The following is an 18,357-nucleotide window of genomic DNA, read 5'->3' on the forward strand; positions in this document are numbered from 1 at the left end:
ATAGTAAATCTGGTCTCAGTTTGGGAGAGCGACACCAAACTTCAAAGGAACATACTCAATCACAGTGTACTGTTATTCGATTCTTTGGAAGTACATCAAAGAACCAAACTACCTGCTCACATACCGAGCAATCAGTTTTACCATGAGATAGACCAGGGGTGGATATAACGACTGTGATAGTAACCCCTGGAGTATCGAGGAGGAACCAAAATAGGTTAGGACATATCCAATACATGGTTTGGTTGAGTGACCAAGGTACAAATAACTGGTACATTTCTGTCCCATTAACAGCCTGTATTGTGTAAGGCAATGCCTTTGGTATAAATACCAAGATTTTTGAATGCTAGGTTTGAACTGCCAACCACGCGGCGAAGGGTAAGTGATATTGAGGCCTGCGTTTACTATTAATCATCTCATAGACTACAATAATCTCAAATGGTCCTCCAATTGAATATTTTATACAAGCACACAAAGGACACAAGAATCACTCGTCCATCAGGACTCCTTTGGATGATGAGAAATAAAACTCAACAAGATAGAATACAATACGATGTCTTTATATTATTAACTACATAGACTTTACAGAGTTTCTCAATGAAATCTCACACATATAACCACACGACCTCTATGATCTACTCTAAACATATCAACAAATTAACAGGGCTGTTGTTTTGTGTGTACTCAGGAAAATCAGCTTCCTGGCAATAAATATTTGTTTTTCAAATGTACAAATAATAAATAGACATCCTATGAACGATTTGAGTATTAAAAACAATTCTGACCACAATGAGAAACAAAACACATTAATAATAATAATACCGGTAATAATTACAGTCAATAATTAATAAAGAATGTTTTCAAGAAAATGTATGGTACGAAATGAACGAAAATGATAACACTCAGACTTGTTGCATTGTTATCTTGAAGATTCTTTTGTGGAAACAGTTAATATGCTAACAGTGGTTTGTTCGTTTGAATTATTGTTTTACATCGAGGTATAATCTGTACGAACTAACCTACTATTGTGGCACTTTTCACTTCTCACTGATGCAACAGTGATTTAACAGCAGAATCTTTACAATAAAAACATGTGATGCCACACAAACAGTGTATAATTCATTACTGGCCTCCAACAACAGTACCCTTTACTAATAGGGCTATGTTAGTAAAGCAGGTGCTTTTTTTTAACATTTTTTGTTGTAAACTTCTCCTCTGGCAATACCAAACATTTACTCATGACAACGAATGGCAGTGGACAGGCCAATCAAAGGGCCTGGAGATCTGCTCTAATGATGAGTGGATCATGGGGTTGCATATCAAGATAGCTCCTACTCTTTGTATATTTTCAATAAAAAAAAAGAGAAAAAAAAAAGAGTAAAAATATATATAAGGTTATATAAATTTGTTTTTCGATATTTAAATGGTTTGTACAGCAAATGAATGATTCACTAAGAAGATATTCACCTATAATGCACAATGCATATCAGACAATGATTATGAAAGGTGTGTGTATGCCTTCCAGTCAATGGAATCGCCCTGAGATCTTTAACTCCGATAATATAATTTTAAGTTGGCCGGCATATATATATATATATAATATAGTAGGAGATCACCAAATCTGTCATGTACTCTAGAATGATGAGGGAAACATTGGGCACTGAATGGAGGAGGCATCTCTACCTGGATGAAATACATCATAAAACTCTCAAAATGTTTTTCTTTTGTAATGCAGAGAGTGGTTGAACAAACAAGAATAAAAACATAAAAACAAATAATAAATAAATAAATAAATACAATTTACCTAACCTCTGTGTTATGTTCAAGAAATTCTACTTGTTTAATAGCTGATTAAAATTCCAATCTCATTTCATAGAAAATTATTATACAAGTCACCAAAAGAAATGGAGAATTCAGATACATTGTATATCATCAAACATAACACAGAAACTGGATACATTGTACGACTACAAACGTTGATTGAACTTATTATGGTACAGTACTAGCTAGCTGTTCTAAAGATTGTACAACAGTTGACACTGCCAGTACATTATACAATGTCTACTATAGATTTCTATTAGACATGTACTGGAGTTAAAACAAGAAAATCATGCACATCGAACATCCAATCAGTTAAGATGAAAACTAGAATATATATATATTTACATCATGGATGTTTTATAGACATTTTGTCATTTTAACATCAAATCTTAATTTCCAATCATACAATACACAATTCACCACTGCTTGGGAAAGGTCTTCTCAATCAACAGAATTCTGTAAAGTTTTGAAATCTTAAATAGCTTTTAACCTGGATTTTAACTCAATTTCATTTTTGAGTGGAGATGTGGTCTTTATAGCTGTGAAAACTGCCACATACTGCTATACCAAACTTACAATAACACTTTTATTTAGGCAATCTAATTATTACTCTATGGAATGAACTTTCACACACTTTAAACAACGTTAACTTTTCTCTTATGAGGTACACAGTACAAACATCACAGTAGCAGTTAGGGGACAACTTTTTTGTACAAGGATGAGACAACAACAGAGAATAGAATATCTGACCTGCACCTTCCTAAATGTTGACACTTGTGACCTTAACCTTCATGAATGAAATATTGAAAAACAATGACCTTCAATTTCCTGACAATGGTTGATTTTCATTTTGTCTTCCTCTTTGCCACAATTAGAAATTTGAGTGTTTAGATAAAAAAAAAGACATTTCAAGGTCAAGTACAGGTCAATACGGGAAAGTCAAGGCAGAATTCATCCTATGTATGTCCAGCCTTACAACAAAGACCAGTAGTACGGTACTACACGTTGGGTTAATGTACTACACCAAGAGGTAATAATGACGTCGAAAGACTACACGGAACAACTCTCTCACATATAACATTGAAATATATATGATATTCATAATGATAATAGTAATGATAAAATGATAATATATTATATAACCAAGCACACCATCTGCATTCAACAGTGTGTACACACACCAAAATAAATTATGAACAAATGTTGCTGCAGATCAACAGGCAATCACTTGTATACAGTTAATCCATGTTCATAACCTGAGCTTCTGTTCTATTTTCTTAAAGAGACTGCACATCATTTGTTGTTGTGAATTTGGCAATGAAATTCAGAACAGTACATTAAACTCCTCTTAAAACAGACTGTTCACAATTTATTTTGGCCAAGTCTACAATAACAGAAATCCTTCACATTTTGTTCTACTCACTACGACAACACATTCAATTAATAAAAGTTAGTATTCCTTCTGTAAAAATTCATTCACACTCTCATACAAAAGCCATTCACACCATACTCATTTGAGACTTAAAATAAATTATTTAACAGGGCTTTCAACTTACAAATAGTAACTTTCTACTGTCTACACAAAATATTTTATATATCCGATAGCATATTTCAATTTCTCAGAAAAAAAAAAAAATTAATATTAAAGATTGACAGGACTTTTTTTATATAGATCATTTTCCACCGGGACCACCTTCAACAGAAAAATTGGCAAGAGGTCACTAACATTTCACAAGACAAATTACAGACACCTACCATCATAAGCAAAGCATAAGTCAATCTTGATATCACAATATGACATTTCTTACATATTTTTTCTTTAGATATTAGCAACCAACCTGTTGAACATAGAAAATTTGCAACTCAAAGTATTCATTTTGAAATAAAGAAATAAAAATCTGAACTTGTTCAATAATTCATTTACAAACTAAGTGTACACTGTTGCTATTGTATTGTAGTAACATTCATTTACTGAAGTTATTGATCAAGGTCTCTTCCTTGTATTACTAACATTACATGAACACGATGTAATTATATGAAGTCAACCCTATTATCTACTAGGTATTGATTACACTATCGTTCCTTCTTTGTTCTTTTATGATAATTAATGTCATGACCTCTCCTCTAGTACATGTTGACATGCAATACATGCTTGGAACACACAATATGTATCGTATCTGTAAGCTAATACATATAGCATGAATTAACACAGCCTAGCAGTTTATAACACCATTTGCAATTAGTTACCTCACATGCACTAGAGAAGGGCCAGACACCTTGATCTCTTTCCATATATTACAACTTCTTAAAACATACACATGTAATAATATCATTTTCATAAGATTCCAGGGAAATATCTGAACCCACCTACATAGGTAAAAGAAAATTGTTAAAATTATAATACATTTCTGTACAAGTTATGAATGTTGTAAAACCAGATTTCTGTACAATATTATTTACAAATTAAATAGTAGATGCATACCTCAGTCACAATAAGGAGAAGCAGAAGTGAAAATGGAGAGGAAAATAGGAATAGATTTGGTTTTATCAAGTTAAATAGTTAGAGAACATTTCTAATACTTAACCCACATGGTCATGTAACAAGGGATGGGTGTTAATATGCAAACTAATGAATCATAATGGCTGGCACTATCTTGGGTAGCACCAGCCATAAATCAAAAATCATTTACATATTAAGACCCTCCAACCATCATGGGACCTTGTGTTGAAGCAAACAAATAAATGAAGTCATTACATGTGTTTGGGGTTTACAACAGTGTCATATTCGTATGCAAACTTAGGAGTTGAAAGAAAGCTGAAGAACATTCACACATGTTATTACAAATATCATTTACAAATTGAATCTACCGTACTTTCAATTGCAAAACACACATTTATGAATGAGGCTGGTGAAATTCTATGAACTATTTGGACAATTACAGCTGCACAAGCATTTCCATACAGAATAACATCAACAACACCTGATCAAAACCTAAAAGTATCCACCATGCCACATGGGTTTTCTTTGCTCAAAAATACATGTATCTCTTGCTGAAATTTCATATAAAATACTCAATGATCGTCATACCTGTGCAATTTGTATACACTGGTACAGGCAACAGCACTGGAAAACAAATCAGTAGTACCGGTATTTTTTTTTGTTTTCATTTAAGATTTTTGTTAGCTTAGCACTGTAAAGCAAGAAATGATGGCATACTTTCTTCACACCACATTAAAGCTAACCATGCATGAACATCAATCACCATTGAAACCCTTTCAACTACTCTGTGTATCTGTTTCTACCAATGTGAAATGATATGCCTTTTACAGGTCACAAATGGAAAATGGGCAGACTAGTTAATGGCAAATGCTAAACACCCATGAAGGATATTGCTATCGTAAAATACTAGAAGTGGTTTGGCTTGTTTAGCATACAATACTTTTCTTTCTCATGATTTGATATATTCATTCGATTCACAAACCTATTATATAAAAGTAGAAAAAACATTCAAAAATCACTTGCATTGTATAAAAAAAATTATCATGCATCTCTTTATATTTTAATTAAACTGGTAATCAAATAAAAATGATGAGCATTTTTGGCAGTAACTGCATGAGAGATTACTATACTAGATGTGGTTTAGGTGAATGGTTTACAACCAAGTTTGTGATTCTGGGAGGCTAAATTATAAAGAGAATATTGATGAAGCTTTATGAAGCAGAGGTGAGCTGAACAAGACAGTATAACACTTAGTAATAACTACTGCTGGTGTCATATGAATTAGGCTGGAACAAAATTTAGAGTGTGAATCTCGCAAAAAGTACAAATCTACTAAATTTTAAACACAGTCCAGCACAACATACATTTAATTGCTACAGAATTCACACTGGCCACATTAATCATAACATTACATTATTCAGGTAAAAAATTGTTTGCTGTTGCAGGTGATGTTAGGAATGACAAAGCATTAAGATACACATCAGCTGAAAAAAGCTTTGTACCTTCAAAGCACCCTACGCTTGATCATGACTACACCAAGTTTCTTGCATAACCATTGTAAGCACCCTGACCTATATTATACCATGTGTACGGACAAAATCTCACAAAGAATAAACTATCAATCATGAAGCAGCCACCAGAAAAGGAATATTATTATGCAAAACCCTGCAACAGGTCTGGTAAAATATCCTGGTAAAATATCCTAACACAGTATGCACAAAATAATAGTTCTTCATTTTAATCTACTTAAAGCAGACTTCCCATTGAACTTAAAATGTTTCTAACCTGAATAACATTCTCTAGGTGAATGAAAAAAAGAACAGATGTGTGCCATGAAATATGTGGTAGACTATCTCTGATTGAAGTAGAACCGAGTGTCTGGTGCAGTGGGGAAGACATTGTCAGTGCTGGTAGGGGGCTGTATTGTGATGGTCACAGATCATCAGAGACATTGAGATCCACCTATTGTGATAGTAGCCCAGTAACACTGCGCAACTAGGTCACACTACACAACCTCTCCTTTAAGCCACATTTAAATCTATAAAAAAAATGTTGCATTCAAATAGAACAAGTTTGTTTAAGGGAGTCTAGCTCAAAAGCAGTTGTGTCCCCCTATTCCCCCCCCCCCAGTTGCTTCTTTACAAAATTGTAATTCTCAGTACTCTGAAATGCCAGGTATTTTTTTCTGAAATTTATCCAAAGTTCAAATCATCCCTGACAACTTCCCAATTAGGACAGCAAGGCCTGAAGTGAAATCAGATCTGGCTAGGATTTGGTGGAATAGGAAACTCTTGTGGAGTCTAGTGAAATATGATAAGCTTCAAAAAAAAATCTGCAGATCTGATCCATATCAAAACCTGGTCCAAGAACTAGGTCACCTCAAAACAGAAATAGAAAACCAGTAAATCTCCAGCATATATACACACATGTACTTCCCTTTCTGCTCCAGTGAAGGATCACATGATGAACCCTACCAACATCATCCTGCTCCCCCTCTGCAAAGGAACAGATCTCCTTATCAGACCTTACATTCCCTTTGCATCAACAGCAGCTTCAGCTTCGCATTTCAAGTTTGATTTTCAAAGCATCGACCACCTTTAATTCCCAAGAAAACAAAGCTCATCACATTTGTACAAATTAATATTACACCAAAGATCAAAGCTGCTACTGTTAGAATTTCTAATGGAGAAATTAACACTACAACAGGTGATACACTTTTGATCTATTTAACCAGCTTTCCTTGAAGGGACAGAAATCAGCCCAATACTTCTGTTGAACAGTGTGGACCAATATCTTATACCCAGAGGAATATCAACCCTGAAATAGTTGAATTTTAAGTCTTTGGTTGACGCATGCAGAAAATATTGCACTTGTCTGAGGTAGCAATAATCTATTATCAATTAAGTGTAAAACCTTTGTGCAAGCACAAAGTATATAACATCTTCATTTTCACCCAAAATGTTTTAAAGACTGTACAGTGATTCATTTCAAAATCAAATCAATGCCAAGTTCTTATTGTCCACCAAAGATTAACTTTTCAACGTTCAACATCATTGGGGGATTGGCAAGTTAAATATGTTTTAACTTTTATAGGGATATGAGCATGTGTACTATTGAAAATATGAAAACAGTGTGAAAACATTTCGTTATAATTATAATTTTTCAACAAATCAACAACTTTGATAAAACTAAAATGATTTTCCCTGATTTTGAAACAGATCTGAAGAACTGATTAGAAAATTAAAGTTTTTGTTGTCCAGTAAGGTAACAATGGATTACTTTTTTTTTCTAACTATATGGGCAATTGAGCAGATTTTAACTTGAGAAGTATATTTCGTCTGCAAAGGGAACATATCACACAGATTTCCTTTTACCCAAGATATGTATGTTAATAATAAAACAGCTTGCATTGAGTTTCTATCAACTGCCTGGTTGCTGTAAGGAGATGTTAGTGATATAAAATGAAGGTTTTGGAAGACTCAGTAGAGGAGTTTACATTGCCATGTACACAGGATAAGGCCAACACACAGGGGGCATGTCTAATGGGCAGAACGGCTAAACTCAATAAAGAACTTCCGAACTATTTTTTGTGTACCTGGTGTATATATATATCAGTGATTCATGACAACTGTAAACAGAAATAGTTTTAGAGTGACACAATCCTGATATATAAATCACAGGTTCAGAGTCCCCCTGCATTATACAACCCCCTACACTTCTATCATGAAAGGCCAACAGATAGCTTTTCTGTGACATCCAAACCCTCAAGGCTTTTCATCTGATGGGAAAGCATTGGAATATAGTGAGGGCCTGAGTTTTGATGTAAGGACATGTGTTAGTGCCACAGTTGTGGAGCCATGCACCCTAAAACACAGAAAGCCTGCACCAACCCCATGCCGGTGTAGAGAGCCTTGTAACCTCACTACAGGACACATGTGATACCACTATAACCATCCCCAGTAGGATGAGTGCTAACACATATCCACTAATCACATCTAGTGTGCTGTCCTCCTGCTACAGTAGCAGTGTAAAACTATGCTTTATTCTCTCTCTCTCACTCTCTCATGCATGCCACTTAAGTGTTCACAACTCTCATCAGCTTCAGCAGGTGTGCTTATTACTGTCTGCAAGTGTTCCACATAAATAATCTCCCGAAACACAAAATCAGTTTAACTCCCAAAAAACACAAAAATTTGAGATTAACTTTTTAGAGATCAATTGAATAGCTTCATTTTTTTTCTCTTATTACATGTTTTATATAAAATAACAGTGAAGACATTGTTTGGAAAAAAAAAAGAACATAAAAAAATGTTTGCATTTGTGGAATTGGCTTCACATGAGACATTAGGGTCTCTCACTACCAAGACCTGACTAGACTTCACAGTTGTTCTGTACTTCAGTCATACACCTGTGGTAATGCAGATCTGCTATTTATAGCACTTGATTCTTACCTTGGCAAGACATAAATAATTACATTGATGTTTGAAGATGTAGGCCCACTCACAAGCTCACATCTGAAGTACACTGCAGTTAATGTCACTTGTATATGAAAAAGGTATAAATTCCTGGGCAAATTGTATTGGGTATTGCAAGTTTGGCAGAGCTCACAACACATTGATTCAAATAAATAAAGGAATTGTGGGAATAATGTTTCTGTCCGATGACAACTGTTTTTTTTTCTCCTAATGAAACATTGAGATGAATTTTTGTAACTAGCACTCCATGGCTAGAGGTGGTGGCGTGGGAAATGCACTGAGAGCTGTGTCTGTACATGGAAATGACGATAGAGGTATTGTGGTAGCGGTCCCGCTGTCAGGTAAACTGTCTGTATCGACACAATTCGTGTCCAAGAATTCAGAATCTCCGTCTCCGTAGCCACTGTTACTACTAGAGTTACTCTCGGTTTCGTCTGTGGACTGAGAGCGTCGGATCTTTGAGCTGTGAGTCTGGCTGTCCTTACGACAGGTCTGACAGCGCTGTAATAACTGGGGATCCACTAGTACTTCCCCGTTCAGTCCTTTGAATATAGTTCCACAACACACCTGAGTTCTGAAAGCAAACAGAAAAATTTCTTATTTTCATCTATAGCCAATTTTCTCAATTTTAAAATTCAAATGCTTGGTGTAAAAACTTGAGACCTAACACCCACAAATCCTCTGTTCTTTTAATATGAGATTAATCGCAAATCAAGGTCTTTCATTTAATGCCTTTATTATAATAACCAATTAGCCTTGGCTTACTGAGTTTATGTATATGAAACCCATAGCTCTCAATGGATTATCAGATTTAAGGCATTTAGTTTATTAATACATAATCATAAATCTCCAGCTTAAAATCAAATACCCAAGTAAAATTACTACAGCACTTACTTTTTCCAGTAGCTGAGATCAAGGAATGCGCTGATTCTAGGATCGCTCTGTTTACGTTTGTGCTTTGATGGCCGATCCATGGGGCCTGTACTTTCATCTATGTCGGAGTCGTCACTCTCGCTCCCCCCAAACACATCCTTGTCACAACTATCTTCATTCACTTCACATGACAGAATTGTAAAACAAGTTATCAGAAAAATCTAAAAGTATTCATATTATTGATAATAATGGGCACTTTTAAAATTGGAATGGAATTCTTTTTATTAATTGGTAATCACAAGATACTCGAAAAATTTGCTTTGCTTTTAATTTTTGTCTAACACGCTACTAAAAAATCATATCAATGTTGATGTATTTGTGCTTGAGAAAATCAAATGAATTTGTTATCTGGTACATGTACTGGGCATGAAGTGAAACATAAGTACCAGGTATAAAACTTATCAAAACTTTGTTAGAACTTCAATGTAAAACAGCAATAACTTTCATTCACATAAATTAAATACACCTTCGGTATATATATATATCTACATTAATATAAAAATGTCTGGATCATTAAATTCCTTAGATGATATGATGATTCATCATGCAGAGGTTTACATATTATTTCCTGGTAAATGTGTACATGTATTTAATAATCAAGCTGTATGTAAATTGCCCCAGTAAAGAAATACATATGTAGTCTATTAAGGTGTTTGTACATATGTTATTAATTCTATTTTCAAGCCATTTCATAAAAGAAAGTTCACCACCATGTGTTTCTACATAGTTTATATTTTTAGATACTGGTACTGCTGTATATAGTGTTTAGGGCTGTGATAATACAAGGTAACAAGGACCCCCATCTTCTGTCAAACTTTCATATCAAAAACATATGACATATGTTTTAGTTGTTCTGTGTATAAAGTAAACAAAAGTGAGAAATACAGTTACAATCATATATGTGTTATAAACATTTGCTTATTGTAACCAAGAAGTTGAGGACTTAAAAGCAGTGAAACTCCAAATAAAGGTGTTAAACCAGTATCATCCACAATGCAAAGGTCAATGTGAGGTCAGCATATTTAGTAATGCAATAAAGATACTGAAAATTATTATCTAAAACCATGACCTTATCACTATACAAATAAGCTATGTACCTAGGCACACTTTTCCATCATAACAATAAAGAGTTTAAATGAAAAATATTTGGCATTTTTGACATATCCTATATCCTATAATTGTTTGGTAGTTTAGATAAGGCAAGTGAGGGCATGCTGTGTAAAAGTGGGCCAGGTTATATATAGAATGAGTCAGGCCCCACCTCTTATATTGACCCCTGATGACCAGTCTAGTGGTCATGCCAACTTCAGAGTGATATGACCTAGGGACAATCTGGTGTGGGTCTGCCAGGGCAGCTAATAGACCTGATAAAACTTTATCCCCAGCAGATATGGGGCAGACAGGCACCCCTCCGAACCACACAGCTGTACCAATAACCAGGCAACTTATGATGAATGTGTATGCATTGGTGAAAGATGATATTTGGGGAGATTTATATCTCTGTGGAGTTGAATCTACAAACACCATATATGGTAGATACCAATTACAAGCTGGGAGTGTATTGAGGGGGAACAAAGTGAGCAGCTAGAAATGTGGAGCAGATGTGTTACTATAGAGCATGTTATCAAACCCGAGTGGTTTACTATTACATTCCTTGGTAGAGGAGCCTGTGAGGATAGCTAGGGTATGATGTTACTCTGCACTGACCCACAGACTTACAGCTCTTAATTAACATTACTAATCACATAAAATCCTGCACAGTTTGCATCTTTCGACCTACTACAAATTCAATATGGCCTCCACAGGAACTTTATTCAGCTTTGGTATACAAATCTTCTGCATCTTAACTAAACTACATAAAAAATATTGTTTTCATTATGTATCTAAATAGATAAAGTGAAGCAGGATGTTACAATTAATGGCGGGATGGCATCCAGCAGATGAATAGTAGCAATTTCATTTGAAGCATATGGAACTTATATGTCAATCATCATTCTAACATTAGATTACCTGATAAATCATCAAAATAGCCACGGGGACTTGGAATGGCATAGGACTTTTTGGTTTTCAGTGGAGATTTATATTTGTTGTTTGTTGGACTTTTGCTTTTTATCTTGAGCGTTGATTTGATTCCAGGTCCAGCTCTAGCATCAACAACCTGAAAGTGACAATAAAGAATTAATGACATCAGATATAATCAACTGACAGGCTCTTATTGAACTTTATACAGTATTAGATAATCAAATTATTCTGAATCTGACATCATCATTGTTATCATTTACCTGTGTATAGACTATTCTAAATGTAGATAGCATATTGTATACCATGACAATCAAATCTCAAATTAAATCATGAAATACATTTACATTTATAGAATAATAAATTAAACCTAAATGGGTACACAAAAATATAGTCATAAAATCTAATCAAAGAGAAGTGATATCAGATCTATTTTTACTCATGCTAGGTATATACCCTTACAACATTGTACCTTTATTGAACTCAAAATAGACATCTATATCACGTTAACATGTCATGACAATCACTTATCTAAATATCATCCTCCACTATCATCAAAGTAGGTTTGTTTTTCAAATTTGACTCTGCTACAAATTCTTGGAAAGTTATCTATATCCTCAGTGTTTTACATTGAAGATATTGACTCTGAACTAACATGAATGTGTGTGCACGCATGTAATGCCCTTGGTGGAAGTGAAATGCATCATTACACATTATATCCCAGCCCCAGACACCCAGTGACCTAGATTCTGTACCAGCCTGCTTTATTCCCAGTTTTTTTTGTAGTTGTGCAACGAGGGGTCTGATGTAACAAGTGGGGTTCAAGTTAATGCTTAGCCTTTGGTATCCAATTAGCGTTGGCAGTTGCAGCTTAATAAAAGGGTTTAATTTATATTCTACAGTTGAGTGCCATTATACAGTTTAGCTTTTATTTGTTATAGACCAACAATGACCTAACTGTGGACATGGGTGTGGTGCTATTTATATATCAATGACTAACTCTATGTAACAGGAGAGTTTTTATCACTCTTTAGATAGTACAAAACACTTGTTCCAAATTACAAGATAACATTGTCCCTTCTGCTAAAAAGATAGAAATAGAATACAAATACTATATCAAATGTGTCACAAACAAGTCCAAAATATCTTGCTTTCTAGATTAACTTAAAATGCAGGATAAAAATACGCAAGAATACATAACACCCCCGCCCTCTGCCCCACCTAGACAAAAACAAGCATTATGCATAGAATGAGTTTCCATATTGTAACATTTTCTTTGATTAATTAGCGCCCTATTAACAGCTATGGTCATGTAAGGACGTGTCAGGGTGTATATACATGCACACTGATAACGATTAGATTCTATGAACATCATTATCTGATTTATTTGAAATATCTGTATGTTTCTTGGAAGCCTTCAGCTAAATAGAAAGAGCAAAAGAAATACTCTTCCTTTCTGTTTTTTTTCAGGATTGAATGCAAAGGCATCATTTACCAAGCAAAGTGACTGCGTCATATGGGCTAGCCTTGTCAGTGGAAATGGCCCCTTGGGAATCTCTTGGTATCCCAAATGGGTTTTATTAGTGGAAAGAGGTGTGCTGCAGTAGATGAGTTGGTGAAGTTGTACAACATGTGTAATGGAAGTGGTGTATACAACAGACAATCAATGACAACCAGCACACATCCCCCAACACTACCAGCATAACACTAGCCAAGAAATCAATTCTCTCTAATAGCCTGCAGAGAAATTTAATAATGATTCCAATGAGTTTTTTCTACTTCGAAATAAACCTGATTATCTGTTGTATTTGTAAGCAACTCAAATGTTCCAAGACCTGGACTAGAAGTGAACCAATTACTACAAAAAAATCTATATTTGAAAAAAATATATAAATGAGCTTATTTCAAGTTATTTTTGTTGAATACAAATTCAAACATTGTGTATACAGATAAGATATGTTTGGAAAATTGACTTTTCCCCCCCAACATTAATTAATGTAATCGATGTTCAGTAACATATTTCTCTTTTTATCACTTTCAGAATGGAAGACAAACAGTCTCTTGAGACAGTTCACTAATTATGTGTGGAATGAAAATATTTTGTGTCTCTTTTATGTCTTAAAAATTCCTTTGAAAGAAAGTATTTACTGGCCTTGGTGTATTTTAAACCTCTAGCCTAAAGGTCAAGTGTTATTGATTTCAAAAGAGAGAGGTCAGTTTGAAGTTCAGCTTGACAACCTGTACTAGCCCAGCAAGAGTGAAGGCCTAAAGCAAACCTATTATACAACATATTACTGTGACAGGGTCAGTATAAGGCTTTGTGGGCCCTACCTTGTCTTCAATGTCCCTTAGCTAAATGGTTTATCCATGTATGATTCAAGGACACAAAACCCAAACAGTTTGTCTATTGTTATGACAATTTTACAAAATAATGACATGTTTATGACTAAGCCATTTCATTTTTTTCATTATGATACAGATACTTTGATACCATAAATTTAAATTTGACAAATATCTTTTTACCAGACATTTTCAAAGAAAGAGCAATGCTTTAAAGTATTCCTAAGTATACCTTTGGATAAAAAAAAACCACTCAAAAAATAGCCCCGGGATTATATTTTGATATAATCTGGCATAATTAAAACACAACATGTCAGTTTCATTGTCATATTTCAGATCACATTTGCGGTAAAATTATTACTAATATTAAACTTGATTGATAGATCATGACTTGAAGGGATCATTCAAGGTAGACCACTTTTACCAGGCATTTATTTCATACACTCTATAGGTGTCAATTCATTGCTAGATAGGTACAACAATAGCAGTTGCCAGTGGGGCATTTTATGTTGGGCAGATCTGCTTCAATTATCATCCATCTTGCACATGTATGTCATCTGTCACTTTCTTGACCATTGGCAAGTTTGTATCCACAGGGGTAAATCAACCAAAGATATATAAACAAACATAACTTAGAAATAGACACATCTATAAATGGAAAATGATTAACAAATCTTTCTTATTAATGAAAGAGCATGGATTATAATGAAGGTGTTTGAAGATACTACTAGCCGAGTAACAATGGCATGTGTATTGTATGTCGACATGTATTATACATTGTGTATAGTGTGTGTATTAGTTACAACCCAATAGATAGGGGGGAATTCCTGGAATTTTACTGCTGATATAACATGCTTTTTTATGTGACATGTCAGTCCATCATAGATGAGAAAAATATATCGTATTACACTGTAAACTATTCAATTTCATTATTTACACAAAATTGATGGACATATTTTTATCTTGGATATAAAAAAAACACCATCACCCACACCCTTTAGGTGACTCAACTTTTTTTTTTGTCTGGTGCCTACATTATTATTCTATGTCATGCATTCTAATGAATTCACATTAAATTTTCATAATGGTAGTACCGTTTTATGGTTTAGGACTAATATAGACACTAACAAAGCTCACGGCTGAGACGAGTCTACCTTGTGCTACTATATAACAGGGTGACCTCATCTGGCTCAGATCAATAACACAAGGCTAGGTACACTCATTAAGTTTTGTTTAACTAAGTAATCAATAGATTCCTAGTCAATCACTGAAACTCTTTGTTCGTTTAGGCCAGGCAGATGGCTGATAGGTCCATCTTTGACCCCAGTTTTGTGTGGACAGTATAAATTTACCCGACTTTTGTTAAAATATTCCTGCACTCCCAAGGCTTGATATTGATTATCTAATAACTAATAAATTGTCTCATTTAGCCAATGAATGGTCAGTCCGACCCCTTTCTCTCAACAGATGGCCATCATTGTAGGGGAGTTACAGGTCAAGCAGATAGGGACAATTAACTGTGCTTTACCACTTAGGGGTAACTCACTGGGAACTGATAATTAGTAGGAAGGCAACAGATAGTTCAGCACATATGTTATCCGTGTCAATGTCATCAAATTGTACAAGGACTCCAATCATTCCATCACAATTTAGGTTCTTTGGATACAAATAAACTGATATTATCTAAATTTTCTAAGACTTGACATGGTTTCGAAAGTAAACCAAAATATTCAAATTTAATTGGACACAATTAATTCTTATAGTAAATGTGCCCTTAAGTAAGTGGTTATCAAAAACAGGAACTGCCATGAATTATATGTTAAATTATAAGAATCATTTTGAAAAGTAATGCAACATCTGACCAATTCAATGGTAGAATTGGCCCCTCATAGCATCACAGAGTATTAACGTATTTAATACATTCACTATATAAAGAAAAAACATATTATATATATACATAAGCTATAAGTACTGTCTGACCTTGTCATGGTATATATTTCATTGATTTTTTTCATCAAATATTGATAATGTCTGAGTCAGATTCTTAGAGTAAAATATACCACAACTTAATTGGCTTTACCATGAAATGGGATTTATAATATGTATAATATAAAAGAAAAAGACTCTTAGATATCAAAGGGCACTATGAAAAACTCATAATGACACTGATATGTAAAACTAAAATGTCACTGTGGTTCAAGAAAGCGATGTCTTGTAAATAGACTTGATTATTATTGTTAAGAAAAACAAAGTGTAACTTTTACTTTAACTGTGGTTTATATCAATACTGAGAATTATCATGACTGAAGATAAATATACACAGAATGTTTCTCAGCGATTGTCAGATGAAAACTATCCAACCAAGAAATAGTTTGAATGACTCTATGGGTGTGAGACTTCTATCAGGAATGTGAATGGGGTCAGGTAGTATGAATGTATGCCTACACGCCTGGTTGTTTGAAAGCCCTCTGTTGACCTACTTTGTGTAGGCGAAAGTAGAAAAACAAGCATGAGCTTGGCTAAATCTTTTTAAAATGACTACTATCATATGACTATACAGCTAAATGCATACATGGATAACAGTGGGTATTTAAATTTTAATTGCAAGTATTAAAATTCCATTTCAGATAACGAAATAATGGCATGCTGTCACTTTTTTTTGGTTGGGATTATTCATTGTAGAATTTTTTTAGAAAATAAAGCAAACATGTAAAGATGTCTCCTTATAAATATGATTTTAAATTACTCCAGGTTTCTTGGTGGAAGAATAAAATCAGACTTACATGATGCCAGTGACGACTAGTCCCTGCTGGTAGCTTTTTCCATCGTTTGACCAACAAAACACAAGCGTTGCAAATTTCACCAGCTCTTTTTTCATTTATCCTGAAGCACTTTTCAAATTCACATTCATACCTCTTACTGTCAGTGAATCGTGAGCTAGAGGACTTTGCCCTACATATACAACATCCATTGATGCTCCTGTAGATTTTGGGTTTGTGAAAACTGAACATTTTGCATCAATTGCAAAATTCTGAAATAGAAAGGCAAACAAGTGAGTTTCATTGATGATCATAAAATAAACAAATGTCCTAAACTATGCATAAATTACATACTGTATAATGCATTATGCCTTTAATATAGATCTATATATAGTTGTAATTTAAGGGCGTAATTTATTCTGAAGCGACTTGGGTTAGTGGACAGATGAGTGCAGAAACAAAATGCAATCAATGAATCATACTTACATACAGACCTACTGGGCACGACTACACATATGCAACAGACTGTGTGTACAATTATGACAAGTGTCAATATGCAGATGTTGCTGCTAACAGCCTGTTACATGTAACTCAATTTAGTCCTACTGTGAAAGTTCCAACAAATACAATCTAAATCATCCGTTGCAAATATTGCCATAAACTAAGGATCTATGCACGAGGTAAAAACCCATATATCTTCAATGACCTCGGATAAAAATAACTCTCAGCAGACGCCGGGACAAAATAGTGATGAAAATAGGCCTTCTGTATTTATGCAGTGAAATATAAACCATTGATTTTTGTTTCGTTCCCAATCATTGGTGAAAACACGTACATGTGCACGCTTGACACTCCGTATCCACCGAGAAAAATCGATGAAATGAGGGGACTTTCACTGTAACTATGTCACTGACCGACGGGTTACGGCTCACAGCGTTTTCCTATTTTGGAACAAAGGAATTTCTTTGTAGGCCAAGCGCAGACTCAGTCCCGATTCGTGCACATACATGTGTCTGGCAACCCAATGGATTTGCCGCTAATGTACAATATGTTACGTCGAATTAAAAACGTTAAGATTAATGATACTTGTTTAAAATTATTGTATTATAGTAAATAAACTGTTATCTTGCAGATACGTAGACTGTCAATAACTAAAAACCCATTTTACGGCCAGTGTCCCTGAGGATCTGTTGCAAACCTCTTCTTCGCACTGAACACTCCCATTCTCAACGTCGCTAGGTCAAACGAAATCAAAGTCGAATTTTTATAAAACCGGGAAATAACAACTCACGAACTTGATTGGAAAAGTTAGATATACTCTTTAGAAATATACTAGCCATAAAATATTCTTACCGATTTTGTCCTTTTCGTTGTTTCCAGAGAAAATATTCAACCGCACGTAATGATATCCTCAGTTGAACTGATATCAGATGATCAATGAACACGCATGTGCGTGGCCTTTTGTTATGCAAATTGTGAACTCTATATGAAATCCTTCAAAATGTGTCAGTTA

General features: G+C 34.4%; 1 protein-coding gene across 1 annotated transcript; it reads right to left on the bottom strand.

Annotated features, from left to right (window-relative positions):
- Positions 1-541: 541 nt before the first annotated feature.
- LOC138323819 (SIN3-HDAC complex-associated factor-like) lies at positions 542-18,334 on the bottom strand. The gene is made up of 5 exons (XM_069268674.1): positions 18,198-18,334; positions 16,869-17,116; positions 11,737-11,884; positions 9,688-9,847; positions 542-9,367 (listed from the first exon to the last, which is right to left on the bottom strand). The coding sequence occupies exons 2-5, from the start codon at positions 17,094-17,096 to the stop codon at positions 9,031-9,033; spliced, it is 873 nt and encodes a 290-aa protein (XP_069124775.1). The 5' UTR covers positions 17,097-17,116; positions 18,198-18,334; the 3' UTR covers positions 542-9,030.
- Between the last annotated feature and the right edge of the window lie 23 nt (positions 18,335-18,357).

Source organism: Argopecten irradians, chromosome 1 (genome assembly GCF_041381155.1).
Source record: "Argopecten irradians isolate NY chromosome 1, Ai_NY, whole genome shotgun sequence".
Taxonomy (NCBI): Eukaryota; Metazoa; Mollusca; class Bivalvia; order Pectinida; family Pectinidae; genus Argopecten; species Argopecten irradians.

Coding starts and splice junctions, on each gene's coding strand:
- LOC138323819 (XM_069268674.1), bottom strand. CDS start 17,096: ATGTTCAGTTTTCACAAACCCAAAATCTACAGGAGCATCAATGGATGT. Junction 11,885..16,868: donor CTAGTCGTCACTGGCATCAT/GTAAGTCTGATT, acceptor TGTCACTTTCAG/GTTGTTGATGCTAGAGCTGG. Junction 9,848..11,736: donor CTATTTTGATGATTTATCAG/GTAATCTAATGT, acceptor TGTCATGTGAAG/TGAATGAAGATAGTTGTGAC.